The following is a 12,475-nucleotide window of genomic DNA, read 5'->3' on the forward strand; positions in this document are numbered from 1 at the left end:
GCCCCACACCCCGATCAGGGGTTCAGGAGCTGGACCAGGCACCTTGATGTTCCGAAGGAGGAGGCACATCCCACCAGAGCCCTGAGTCAAAGCTGGGGGCCCATGTGCCAGCGGTGGATTGCAGGGGTCCCACCGGAGTGGGGGTCGTGGGGGCACCTGTGGGAGACAGAACTCTTGCCTTCGTGTCTCACCGGAACCCACGTCATCCCTCCGACCCTCCGTCCGTCCCTCCGTCCGTCCCTCCGTCCGTCCCGCAGATCTTTGCTGAGGGCCTGTGGGGGCCACGCCTGTCGCGGTGAGGGCATGGAGGAGCGGTGCAGGGTGTGAGGGCTGCCTCGGCCTGCCCCGCGACCTGGGGTTGCCGTGATAAACGACCACACTGGGGTCCGCAACGACACTCGGCCCGCTGCGGAGCCCGGAGCTCTGGGGTCCAGCGGTCGGCTGGGCCGTGCTCCCTCCCGAGGCCTCGGGGAGGGTCCTCCCGGCCTCTCCCAGCTCCTGGGGCCCAGGTGTCCTTGGCTCAGGGCAGTGTCCCTCCCGTCCCTGCTCTGTCCTCACACGGCCTCTCTTCTTCCTGTGACTCCGCTGCGGCTCCTATAAGGGACCCTTGCTGTGGGCTTTAGGGCCACCCCTACCCAGGATGATCTCTCTGTGCGGTCCTTCATCACATCTGCTTAGAGCCGTTTTCCGGGTAAGATCACATTTGCGGATTTTAGAGGCCAGCACACAGATGTGTCTTTCTGGGAGTCATCTTTCAACCTGCCTACACTTGGTAGGTAACTTCCCCAAGCCTCAGCCTTCTCATCTGTAAAACGGGACCACGTCTGTGCTTCCCTGATCGTGTTCATGTCAGCTTGAGGTCTGAGTGTGTTCCCTGGTCCGGGCACGTGGCTTGCCCTGGTGCTGGCTGCCGGGGGTACCACCCCATCTGACAGAGGGAAACCAAGGCGCAGAGAGGTGAAGTGGCGGTCCCTGTGTCCAGGCTGGGCTCCTGGGGACCTGCTAACTGGGGACCTGCTGGGAGGGGTCTTTCCCAATAAGGGAGTCCCTCAGAGCCCCCTCCCTCTCCGCGCTGACTCCCCCCAGGGGCTCCCCCTCGTCCCCCTACCCCTGCCCCCAGGGACTCGGCTGCACAGGCGGCTGGCGAGGGGCCTCCTGCAGGGGAGGGGGCGGCCCCCCCTCGCCATCTGCCCTTGGTTGGGAGCACGGAAGAGGCTCCTCGCGGCCTCTCGCGGCCTCTCGCGGCGGAAGCTCCCTCCAGCTTCCGTGTTGTTTACCGTCCACGTTCACGGCCCGGTGGGGTCGGGCCGTAATGAGATTCGGGATCAGACGCGAGCGCCGTGGTCTGGTGTTGCTGCCGGTTCGGGGACGCGTTTGGGTTTAATTTCAGCAGCAACAGGGAAACGAAAATAGCCGGACGTGTTCTGCTCGGTGGCTCCGGAGCCCGTCGGCCCACGATGCGCCGGAGGGAGGAGCCCGCGCTGCTGTGGACCTCGAGGCCGCTCCTCTGGGCGGAGCCGGGAGGTGGGAAAGGAGCGGCCGGACTCTGGGCAAGGTCACCCGAGGCTCCGAGCCCGAGCCGCTGTTAGTGGTCTGGGCCGGGCTGCAGGGGAGACCAGGGGCGGTGGTCCCGGGGTGGGGGAGGGGGACGAGGCGGCCGAGCCCTAATCTCTCTGAGCTGCGCCGGCCGACGGTGTGTGGGGGGAACCAGGCAGGATTTGAACCCGCGGGTGCTCAGAGGCTCGGGGAAGGTGCTGGCTGCGCAGGGAACTCCTAGAGTAGCAGCTTCCTGCTGGCTTTGTAGGAAACCTTTGGTGTGACCTTGGCCTTGAAGTCTGGTTAACGCGGGCCCTGCCTCATCCCTCCGACTCACACGGGCCGTTCGTGGAGCGGCCGGTCTTTTGAGGACTGCTGGGAAAAATTCCCACCCAGGTAGCCGACGGAAATCCCAGATACTCCCCTCGGACAGCTGTGGTTTCTCCAGGGGTCCCCGCTGCGGCCCTGTCCGTGTCCTTGAGTCTGGGACCCCAGGCCAGGACCCGGGATACAGCAGGCGCCTCTTAAGTGTCTGCTGAGCGGATTGAATGGGCATCAGCTGCCCACCTGCTCTGCTCGGGCTTCCAAGCTGGTACTTTTCCACGATTACTTCCCTTGGTGAGCTTCTCCCAAGCACTGACGAGGAAGTACCTTCCGGTCAGAGAGGGGGTAACCGTCTGCAGCCATCCGCGGCGCGGCACAGCCTGGCTTTGCTTCCCGTCACATGCCTCCTCCCGCTGGAAAGCTCGACTTCCTCCCTGAGCGGAACCCGCTGCCCACGGCTCAGGGGCTGCAGACAGACAGACAGACCAACCGACCGGCCTGGCGGTTGGTGGGGAGACCGGTGCACTGAGCTTTGGGGACTTGGTTTGTGCTGGAGCTTGCTGGGAGCCAGAGGTCCCCAAAGCCAGGTGTGCGTAGGAATCGGCCTGGACAAAAGCCAGGAGTGAAAGCCCCCAACCCGGGGCTGGATCAGACCACCTGGGTTAGGCCTGGACCCTCCCCGGCCACCTGTTGAGATGGGCAGTCCTCGTGCTGTGTTTCCATCGTAAAATGGGGACATGTGACAGCTCGGGGACCATGTTGAGAAGTGAGCCAGACAGTGAACCTGCAGGGCCCGGCGCAGACCCCGGGGCGGTTCATCGCTGGACAGAGTGGAAATGCCACCCAGTGATGTCCCAGCACGTCTGAGCGTGAGAGACTTAAGATGCTGGACGCCTGTGCCACATGGGGACGTGAGAGACATTGCGACCTTGCGTCCTTTTGGTCACTTTGTTCGGTGACACAGCCTAGTGGCTGTGGGTTGGGCCGCCCACTGGCACGTTGTGGGCACCGTGCCACCATGCTGGATGCGACCTGCCCTCGACTGGGGCGAGGCTGGCCTCCGGTGGACCAGGGCAGTGCAGAGGGGCCCATGGGGGCCACTGGTAAGTGCGGGAGGAGGTGGATGGGCCGACCCCGGGTTCCCCCTGCCGGCTCCTTTCTGGAAGAGAAGCTCCAGGAAGTGAAGCCTCCACAAGTAGGGGCGTTGGCTCGTGGAGTCCCCCGGTGCCTCTAGAGCCTTCTTGGGTCCTGGTGGCTTGGGGGAATTCGGGGACCGTTTGGAGGGTCACCCTCGGGGCACCGAGGCGTGCCTCCCAGACAAGCCCTCTTTGTCTCAGTCACGAGGTACCGAGGTCCTCTGTCGTCCCAGGGGTTTGGGACCCGGGGGGAGCAGACGGTCTCCCTTTCCGTCCACGGGGTGTCTGGCTAGCCTGTCACCTCCGGGCCACCTGTTTATTCACCCCCAGGGCCCCAAGTTGGAGAGATCCGTCCCCGCACGCCGCATCTGTTAAATAATAATGAGGCCATTTTAAAAGGCTTTTGGATTGAGCGTGGTATAAATAAAACAAGAAGTTAATTCATTTCCCATTTTTTATTGATCAAAGGCATGTCAGCTGCCCGTCACCGCGTCTGATCGGGGCGTGGCCCCGGGCGGCCAGGGTCACTCCAGCGGGAACAGCATTTGGTTTATCACGGGGAAATGCAGCTCTTTGTTGCTCATAGAGACATTTTGGAGACACTCCACGGTGTCCGTGGAAATTTGAATACGGAGGACGCCACCCCCCCCAGAAAGGCAGAGGTGGTCAGAGGCAGTCCTGCTCTGTGGGTGGCTGGGAGGTGGGGAGCGGATACACCCCATCTCCCCCAGCTTCCGTGGGGACTGTGGTGTCCATGGGTCTCTCTTGAGCAGGGGGCAGGGGCAGGGTTCCGTACATTCCCCTGTGGCTGGCTGGGTTGGCGGTGAGCAGCGAGCCTCAGACACCATCTCCCGGCCTTGGGCCGGCCTCCGTCTCTCCACCTGCGTCTGGGCAGCAGCGTTGAGGCGTGAGGCTGGTGGCGAGAGGCTAGCAGGGGTGTGGACGAAGGGCCCAGGTCCTCCTGGGGTGTGGGCGCTCCCCAGCTCTTTAGCTGACCGTGGCCTGCAGAGACGTTGGCCTCAAGTGCCCATCCCAGGACCCGGTCCCCTGCCCCCACTGTCCCAGGGCGTGACGGGGCAGGGAAGCTCCGGGGTCAGGGATTTCTGGAGGTCCTGAGGGAGGTGGCCCGGGTCAGCTAGCACTGCCTAAAGCAGTTACCTCGAGGGAAGAGCCCAGCGTTCAGGAATTCGGGGTGGGGTTTTCTTTCCGCATTTTACAAATGGAGAGACCTGCACGGAGAGGACAGGCGGTGTGCCTCTAGAGTCGCCAGACCAGGCCTGTCCCCACCAGACACCGGTCTGCAGCTGAGCCCCTGCCCCGCCCCAGGTGGAGCCGGATCCCAGGACTGGGAGGCCCGGGGATGCCAGCCACAGGCCCGGTAAGTGGCTTTTCATATTGGTGGCAGTTTGCAGGGGCCAGGGGAAGGTCGGGGGCATCCAGGGAGCCTAAACTGGGGCTTTCCCTGCGGGGTCCCCCTCTGCCGGGCTTTGCTGTGGGGCACAGCAGACCCCCGGCCTCCCGACCCAGCTGGCAAGGCGGCCATGAGACTTCCCCTCTAAGAGGAGGTGAGGGGCACCCTAAGAGGTCTCCCTCCTCCTTGTGAGTAGTCCGAGCCTCACTTGGTCTGTCCCGTTCCACGCCTCCCGGGGCCACTGCAGGTGCTGGGTGGGATCGTGCGCTAGACCATGCCTGCCTGCCGCCAGCCACGCAGGAGCACCGGCCCCCTGTTACCCCACTACCTCCGTTGACGCTTCGTTCAGACCGCGCATCCCCAGTGGAAGCCTGCTGACCCAGGATTTTGCCTTGCCAGGCCTCAGTTTCCCCTTTCGCACCTGCCTCTCTGTGCTGGAGAACATGAGCAGCCCCTGAGGGGACAGAGCAGAGCCGCGGCCCTGGGCGCGGATGGCAGAAGCGGGTGGATGTGAGTTCTGGGGGCCTGGGTGTCCGACGCCCCGCTCCAGCTCTCCCGCGAGTGGCCACGGAGGTCTAAGCCTGCCTGGACACCAGGCCCTCCAGGTCTCCTGCACGTCCCCCCGTAGAGCAGGCAGTGTCTCCCCGATCGTAAGTCGGTTTCGGGGCCACCAAAGAGTTGTGGCCGTGTGCGGCCAGGAAGCCGGTCCCCAGGGGGGCTCTGAGGCCTCGTGGCTCAGACGTGGGATCTGGGCTCTCAGGGCCGGCTCTGCCTCCCACGTCCGGGATCTTTGTGCTGGGGCGGGCTTTTTGGGGGTGAATGACAGATGACAGTGGGCAGCAGGCCCTGCGAGACTAGTGGGGGTGCGGCTGGGCCCGGAGCCCGTGTGTTCTCGCTAATCTGATTTCAGCCTGCTGAGTGGGCGGGACGGAGGGGGTCAGGAGTCCGCTGCACGGGCGGCCCGCCTCTTGGCACAGCGGCCAGGGCCCACCCCGTGGGCTGGGGGGACGGGGGGGGGTGCCCTGAACAAACACAGTGGGGGCCGACTCAGCTCTGGGCTGCTGGTGGCTTGTCAGGGGCCAGTTTCTGGGGACAGACACTTACTGTGGCCACTTAGCTGGCTTCTGGGGCTGAGCGTCCGTCTCCAGATGCCGGTGGAACCGTGGCTGCGTCTCAGAGAGGGCCTGGAGGGCCGAGCAAGGAGAAGGGTACTCACGCCTGTGGCCACAGGGACACGGCCCCCAGCCAGACCTTGTCTGGTCACAGGACAAGGATGGGCAGCTTCCGTCCTGGCACTGGCCACCGTCTGGACCTTTCCTTGCCTGCGGTCACTCAGCCTGTGCCTGGGATGTGCCTGTGGTGTCCTCTCCCCACCTGGCCCTCGGGAGTCTCTCTCCCAGAGTCTGCAGCCGTCCCTGCTGCGATGGGCCGGGCCTTGGCCACATGTCCTCCTGCGTCCAGGGGTGCTGGGGAGGGAGAGGCCGGCGGTCAGAGGAGTGGACCCGAGCTGCAGAAACAGCAGGCCCGCTGCCCCCGCTGAGTGGAAAGTGGAGAAGGGGCCAGGAGTCCGGACACAGGGCTGGCCCTTCCACGCCCTGCCCCTCTCCATGTCCGGCCACTCCCCTATCTGTATGACGGTGCGGTGGGGCGGGGGGGACCATGCATCTCATCCTTTGGAGCAGGCCGGCTGCGAGAGGGACCCCGGTGCTGAGCGCAGTGGACAGGAGGAGTGCGTTGGAACGCATGGACGCCCGTCCTCTCCAAGGACCTTTGCTGCTTCACAGCAGATGTGGATCCAATCTGGGCTCTACCTCCTGCTAGGGAGTCTCAGTTTCGCCTCCTGAGAAATGGGGTGAATGATGGGAGGGTGGGGAGTAAAGGCGTCCGTGGCAGAGAGCAGCAGAGCCGGCCGGTGCACAGACACTCGCCGGGAATGAGGCCACCTCCTCTCGATTTGCTGCGGGGCCCCGTGCTGCCGCATCCCTCTCCCGGGGGCCTGAACCCGTCTGTGTCCCTCAGTCTCCCCAGGGACAGCCTTCTGTGGGCCGCGAGCTGCGTGGGGCCGGGTCCTGGAACGATGGGGCCCACGCGGCTGTCACGGGGAGAGGCCAGGCGGACAGACGCTGTGCCTGCAGGGCAAGGGGTGCCGCCCGTCCTGAGCCCCGGGAGGAAGCCTGGCCTCGCCGGCTGCGATTATGGTTTGGAGCCGTGTAATTAACTCTAAAAATGGGAGTCCGGGGACGGCACAGTGTGGACACTTCGTGGAAGCTGGAGCCGGCCTGAGGCGGCTGGGCTGGAGGGAAGGTCTGAGACTGGCCGGGACCCGGGGGTGGGGGTTGGGGCGGCCCGTGGCTGGCCCACAGACCGGGGGGCGTGAAGCCGAGGACATGTATCCTCCCGGTTCGGGAGGCTGGGCGCCTGGCTGGGATGGGGCTGGGCTCTGGGCTCCTCCCTGCGCCTGGCGGTTTGCCGGCCCTCGCTGGCCTCGCTCGGTGCACGGAGCGCCCCCGGGTCGCTGCCCCCACCAGCACGTGGCCTTCTTGTGGGGTCTCTTTCTCCGTCTCCCTTTTAAGAAAAGTTTTGTTTTGTTGCCGTATAATCAGGATACACAAGATTTACCTTTCTGTTGGGGGGGCACAGGGGGAGACGAGAGGGAAAATGTCGCGCCGACAGATTCCCGCCGAGCGTGGAGCCTGGTGGGGGCTCGGTCCCCCGACCGGAGATCATGACCTGAGTCCCTGTCAGGAGTCAGCCGCTCAGCTGACGGCGCCACCCAGAGCCCCCAAATTTATCAGTTTAAGCATCTTTTTTTTTTTTTTAAGATTTTATTTATTTGACAGAGAACACAAGTAGGCAGAGAGGCAGGCAGAGAGAGACGGAGAAGCAGGCTCCCCGCTGAGCAGAGAGCCCGATGAGGGGCTCGATCCCAGGACCCTGAGATCATGACCTGAGCCGAAGGCAGAGGCTTCACCCACTGAGCCCCCCAGGCGCCCCCAGTTTAAGCACCTTATTATGTGTACAGTTTAGCCGCGTTAGGCACCTTCACGGTGTTGGTCACGATCATCGCTCTGACTTCTAGAACTTGTTCCTCGTCCCAAACTGACACTGTCCCCAGGAGACGTGCCCGGCTACCCCGCCAGCACCACCGTGCTGCCCGTCTCAGTGAGCTTGGCCTCGTGTGCGTGGGCTCCTCCCATCTGTCCTTTTGCGTCCGTGCGATCTAGAAGCTTCAGGTCCCGGAGGACAAGACTTAGGACCGTCTGAGGCCCAAACCGGCAGCCATAGCCGCTCAACAGAAATTAACCAGAACAAAATCGACAGTGTACCGTTTCGGTCCGACTAGCCTCACCTCAAGTGCTCAGTGGGCACGTGGGTCTCGTGGCTGCCCTGGTGCGCAGCAGGGGCTTGGAATCCATCCATCCTTCTGGAAAATTCTGCAGGCTCACGGATGTGAAAGAGACATGACAAGAAGCATCCCTAGGCCTGGGGCCGGAATGTCCTTGGCTGTCAGGACATCGCAGTTGCCTTTGTTGAGGGGACGTGGGGAAGTAATCTGGGGACGAGGACGGGTGGGGTCCGTGTGGATTCGCCGACCCGGGTGCTCTCATTGTGGAAGTGGGTCCTTGTTCTTCGGAGCCTCGGATGTTTGGGGGAGACGGGGTCACGCCTGCGCTTTGCTCTCGCATGTTCAGAGAACACCGTACGCGCACAAGGCCAGTGAGCCCGTGCTGGCCGTGACCGGGACCAGCCGCGGCCGGGGCGGAAGGAGCGGCCAGCCCGGGTGGGGGGTGGGCACGGCCCGTGGGGGGTGCCCGGCGGGGGTGAGGGCCACGCGGTTTAGGCCGGGCCCGCCGTAGCGTGGGACGTGTGCTGCCCTTCGTCTCCGTCTGTCCCTGCATCTGCGTTTCCGGGGGGCGGCACGCGCTCCAGTTTCGCTGTCCAGCCCTCGGCCCTTAGGGAATGGCCGCCGGGGAGGACGAGCGTCTGCAGTTCCGGGACCCCGGGCCATGCCTGCCGCTGTCCTTGCCTCGGGGACGCCCTCGCCAGTGGGACTGCTGGGCCGTCCAAGCGCTCACCGTGGCCCAGCGAGACATGCGGTTTTAAAGCCGCCCTCAGGAGCCGAAGCTGCTGTCACTGGTCCTGCGGTGGGAATCAGTGGACGGGATTCGATTCTGGGGCTGGGCCCCTCCGAATCCTGCTGTCCAGGCCGCCTGGCCTGCTGCCCTCCTGCCTTCTTTACCAGCTCCTTCCCCACGGGGGCTGCGGCCGGCCTTCCCGTTCAGCCCCCAAGCCAGCGGCTCCACCAAGCGCAGTGCGGGTGGGAGCTCAGAGGTGGGGCAGCCGGGTGGAGGAGGCGCCCGGCTGAGGCTGTGGGGCTCTCGCCCCGGTGCGTCCCCAGCCTCCCACCGAGACGGGTGTGTGCCGTTCCTGGGGGGCGCCGCGGACGGACGGCTTCCACGGGGCAGGTCCGGGCCAGGGTAGGTGGTGAGTGTGAGTGCGTGTGTGGTCGTGCTCTGTTTTTGCCGACTCAAACCAGCGTATTTCCGGTCCTCATCGTCCAAGCTGGATCCTCTGGGCAGGGTATGGGACAAAGGATCATGAGTGGCTGAGGTGAGCGGGGGGCACTGATGACGTCTGGACCCTCAGGCCGGCGGGGGGCGAGGCTGCCCAGGCCCCGAGTGCGTGTCTCTGCTGCTCCTGGAAGCCAGAGCTCGCCGCGGTGACGGCTCTTCTCGTAGACCGGATAGGCTCAGCCTTCTCTTCTCTTCTCTAGTTCCTGTGCTTGAAGAACATCCGCACGTTCCTGAAAGTCTGCCATGACAAATTTGGGCTGCGAAACAGCGAGCTGTTTGACCCCTTTGACCTCTTCGACGTCCGGGACTTCGGGAAGGTGAGCGCTCTCTCCTCCAGGGTCCGGGCGGAGGGGCCGAGCACTGGCTCCGTGCAGGGTGGCCGGACGGGACAGGCCTGGCCCCTCCAGCACGGCCGTGCCCTGCACCCGCAGGCGGGGACGCGTTACAGACAGGAGGGCGCATGGGGGGGGCGGAGGGTAGCAGGACCCCCAGGGTGAGATCAGGCATCGAGAATCCAGGGGGCTGGAGGGAGAGGCGGGCGTGGATGTGGGTGGAGATGGGGCACTTGCTGCCCGGGATCTCCGGGTCTTGACGGGGCGCCCGGCTCCTGCGAGGGGGCCGAGATGCGGAAGGTGCCGTGATTATCGGGGTTCGTGTGACAGAGGCCATAGTGGTTATGCCAGAAGCAAGCGGAGCGGTCTCTGGCTGCAAGCGTGAGTTGGGTGGGAGGGGGGTCGCTGATGACCGAAGCCCCAGGTTCCCCCGGGTCCGTGGCAGACAACCCAGACGCTCTGCTGGGTCCAGGCAAGGGACGACCCCAGGTGGGGCAGCCGCAAAGTCTGCGGGCTGGCGGGGGGCGGGGGTTTCAGCTCCTTTGTGAGCTGGCTTCGTGGCAAGCCTGCCTTCACAGCCATGTGAGATGTCACGTGTGGTCCCAGGCCACTCCTTGGACGTGGCTGGGATGGGGGCCGTGATATCTCCCGCTGCGTGGAGGCTGGGGGTGGGAGGGAAGAACTGGTTCTGTGCTGCCTGCGATCCGGGGGTCCCCGTTCTCTGTGTGTCCCCCCCCAACACCACGTCCTGCCCCCTCCCCCCACACCGGGCTGCTGGCACAGGCTCAGCCAGACCGCCGCTTCCCGGACTGCCCGAGGAGCCGTTTCCACCTGCTGATGGGAAACATCAGAAGATATTTATTGCTTAATTTGTCTGAGAAGCATTATCGGGGACTGGGTGTTTGAGGAAATGTGCTGTGAATGCATCATTTATGAAAGGCGGGGGGGCTTCTGGATCTGCCGCTGCGAGTGCTGCGCAGCGGGCTCCGAGACGACCCTTTCCTCGAGGCGCTGTGGTCACCGGCAGTAGCCTGGACTTTCCCATAAGCCACCTGGCCTGACGGTCCCTCCCCGCGTTCTGGAAGTTGCTAGACAGGAGATTCACAGACCCCCACAAGAACCCATCCCTGTGCGGTCGCCCCTTCTGAGCGGTTTCCGTTCCCCAGAAGGGCTCGCTCGAGTCCCTGCTGCTGCGATGTCCCTGTCTGGGGTTCCCGGCCGCCTCCCTGTGCCCCCGGGCACGTGTGCTGGGGCGGGAGCACCGAGGTTGGGCTGGGTCTTGCTGGCGTCCTGTCCCGTCAGTGGGCTTCTCAGTTCCCCGGGGTTGCTTTCAAAGGGACTGGAGCCGCTCTCGCGTTCTTCCTCCTTGTGCACGGCAGTGCCCTGGCCGGGAGCGCACACACACGTACGTAGCAGCCAGGAGCGCACACACACGTATGTAGCAGCCAGGAGCGCACACACACGTACGTAGCAGCCAGGAGCGCACACACACGTACGTAGCAGCCAGGAGCGCACACACACGTACGTGGCATATACTCACGCACAGAGCTGCTGTTTGCGATAACCGCGTGGAGGACAAGGCAGGATACACCCTGGCCAGGCTCCTTTCTCGGCCGGCGGGGGGCGGGGGAGACAGTCTATAATTGCATTTTGGTTTTGATGTGCTACAGCTGAGTGCGACGGTGTAAGACAGACGCCCATTCACGTAGCTCAGACTCCTGTCACACGACCCACCGACTGTGTGGCCGTGCGGTGTGCAGCGGTGGGGGGGACTCGTGCTCCTCAGGGGTTCAGGGAGGCTGCTTGGCTCCAGGGCGGTGTCCCAGCTGCACGCAGAGGGGCTGCGTCGGGGCTGCGGCTGGCCGCTGGCCCCCGGTCTGCCACATCACACAGTGATGGACATTGGTGCTGCTTTGCCACGCCGCGGCCTCTGCGGTGGAAACCGGGAGCGGGCTCTTCATTTGTCATCTGTCTCCATTTGCAGTTGCGGCGGGGCGTTGCCAGGAATGGAGGTGCTGTGACGCCTCGGACCTGAGCGCTGTGTGCGGGCGGGCCTCGGTTCATGCCGTGCACCAAGGCCCCTTGGCTCTGGGCGGGGCAGGGCTAGGGGAGAGCTCTCCCACCGCCCCTCTGCTCTCCACATTGTGACCCTCGAGTCAGACTGATTGACATTCTGGCCCTGCTCACCGGCTGGGTGACTTGGCAGGTGACCCGGTGCCTCTGACCTCCATTTGCCCGGTGGGAGGTGGCGAGGCGTCCAGCCCTCAGTACGGGCTCCTGAAATGCCGAGCGTTTGTCACTGTCCTCGCCCCAGGTTTGGCTGAAACAGAACTAGACCCTTGTAGACCTGTGTCTTCTGATTTTTGTCCTCTATTATTTTACTCGTTAAGTCCGCATCTTTGGAAGACAGAGCCCGAGGGCTGAGCACACGGACTGCGGACGCCCGGGGGCTGGGTTTGAGTCCGGCAAGCCTCGGTGCCCAAGGGGCTGACTGTTTCTCCAAATCCCACTTGTGAGATGGTGGTGAGACTCCCGCCCCCCGAGCTCTGCCGAGCAGGAAGCGGGGCTGTGTTTCTGGAGCTCAGCTCAGCCGCACACGCCACGGGGGCTCCCGTGTTCCTTGCTTCCCCTCTCCTGGGTCCCTTGACCTCCGGTTGGCTGCGTGGCGGCCCCGTCCTGCCCGTCCATCTGGCTAAGCGTCTCCCCATTAGCTCGTCCTGCCCCACGTCTTTCTCATTGAGGTAAAACTGTGGTTAGCCTTTCCGAGCTGGGGACCGGCAGAGGCTTGGGGCGCTGGGCTGCGCTGCCCCCGTAGGCGCCCACTGCCCCAAGTCTGTTTGCTCGGCTAGTCCCTCCTGATGTCCCGGGATGGAATGTCCTGGGAAAAACCACAATCCCAGCAGAGCCTCAGCGCCCGCGGCTTGGTACCCAGAGGCACAGGGACTCTCCCTCCCCTGGAGGGTGGCGCTGGGTGGGGCGCCGGGCGGGCGGGAGGGCAGGCTGCTGGCGGGCTGGTGAGAAGGAGCGCCGTCTGGTCTTTATTCGGGTGTTATCTTCTGACGGGGCCTGGCAGGGAGGTCCCCGTGCGTAGCTCCGTCTGGGCACAGAGGCGGAGTGTAGGTGCTGTGTGTCTCTTCAGGGATGTTTCTGGAGTTTCCCATG

At 64.4% G+C, this 12,475-nt stretch overlaps 2 protein-coding genes across 12 annotated transcripts in view; one reads left to right on the forward strand and one right to left on the reverse strand.

The window, feature by feature from the left end:
• The window catches only part of VAV2 (vav guanine nucleotide exchange factor 2), a 145,075-nt gene that overhangs the window by 22,135 nt on the left and 110,465 nt on the right, over nucleotides 1–12,475 (forward strand). For all 11 annotated transcript variants that reach the window (XM_082696231.1, XM_082696222.1, XM_082696223.1 and 8 more), the window contains one exon: nucleotides 9,182–9,298. In XM_082696231.1, the coding sequence (XP_082552357.1) occupies nucleotides 9,182–9,298 (117 nt within the window). The remainder of the gene's footprint in view (nucleotides 1–9,181; nucleotides 9,299–12,475) is intronic.
• Nucleotides 1,939–6,016, reverse strand: LOC309847248 (uncharacterized protein; the record flags this gene model as incomplete). The annotated part of the gene is made up of 2 exons (XM_082697193.1): nucleotides 1,939–3,998; nucleotides 5,512–6,016. The coding sequence occupies 2 exons, from the start codon at nucleotides 6,014–6,016 to the stop codon at nucleotides 3,577–3,579; spliced, it is 927 nt and encodes a 308-aa protein (XP_082553319.1). The 3' UTR covers nucleotides 1,939–3,576.

This window comes from Mustela nivalis (assembly GCF_964662115.1).
Source record: "Mustela nivalis genome assembly, chromosome: 13".
NCBI classification, from domain to species: domain Eukaryota; kingdom Metazoa; phylum Chordata; class Mammalia; order Carnivora; family Mustelidae; genus Mustela; species Mustela nivalis.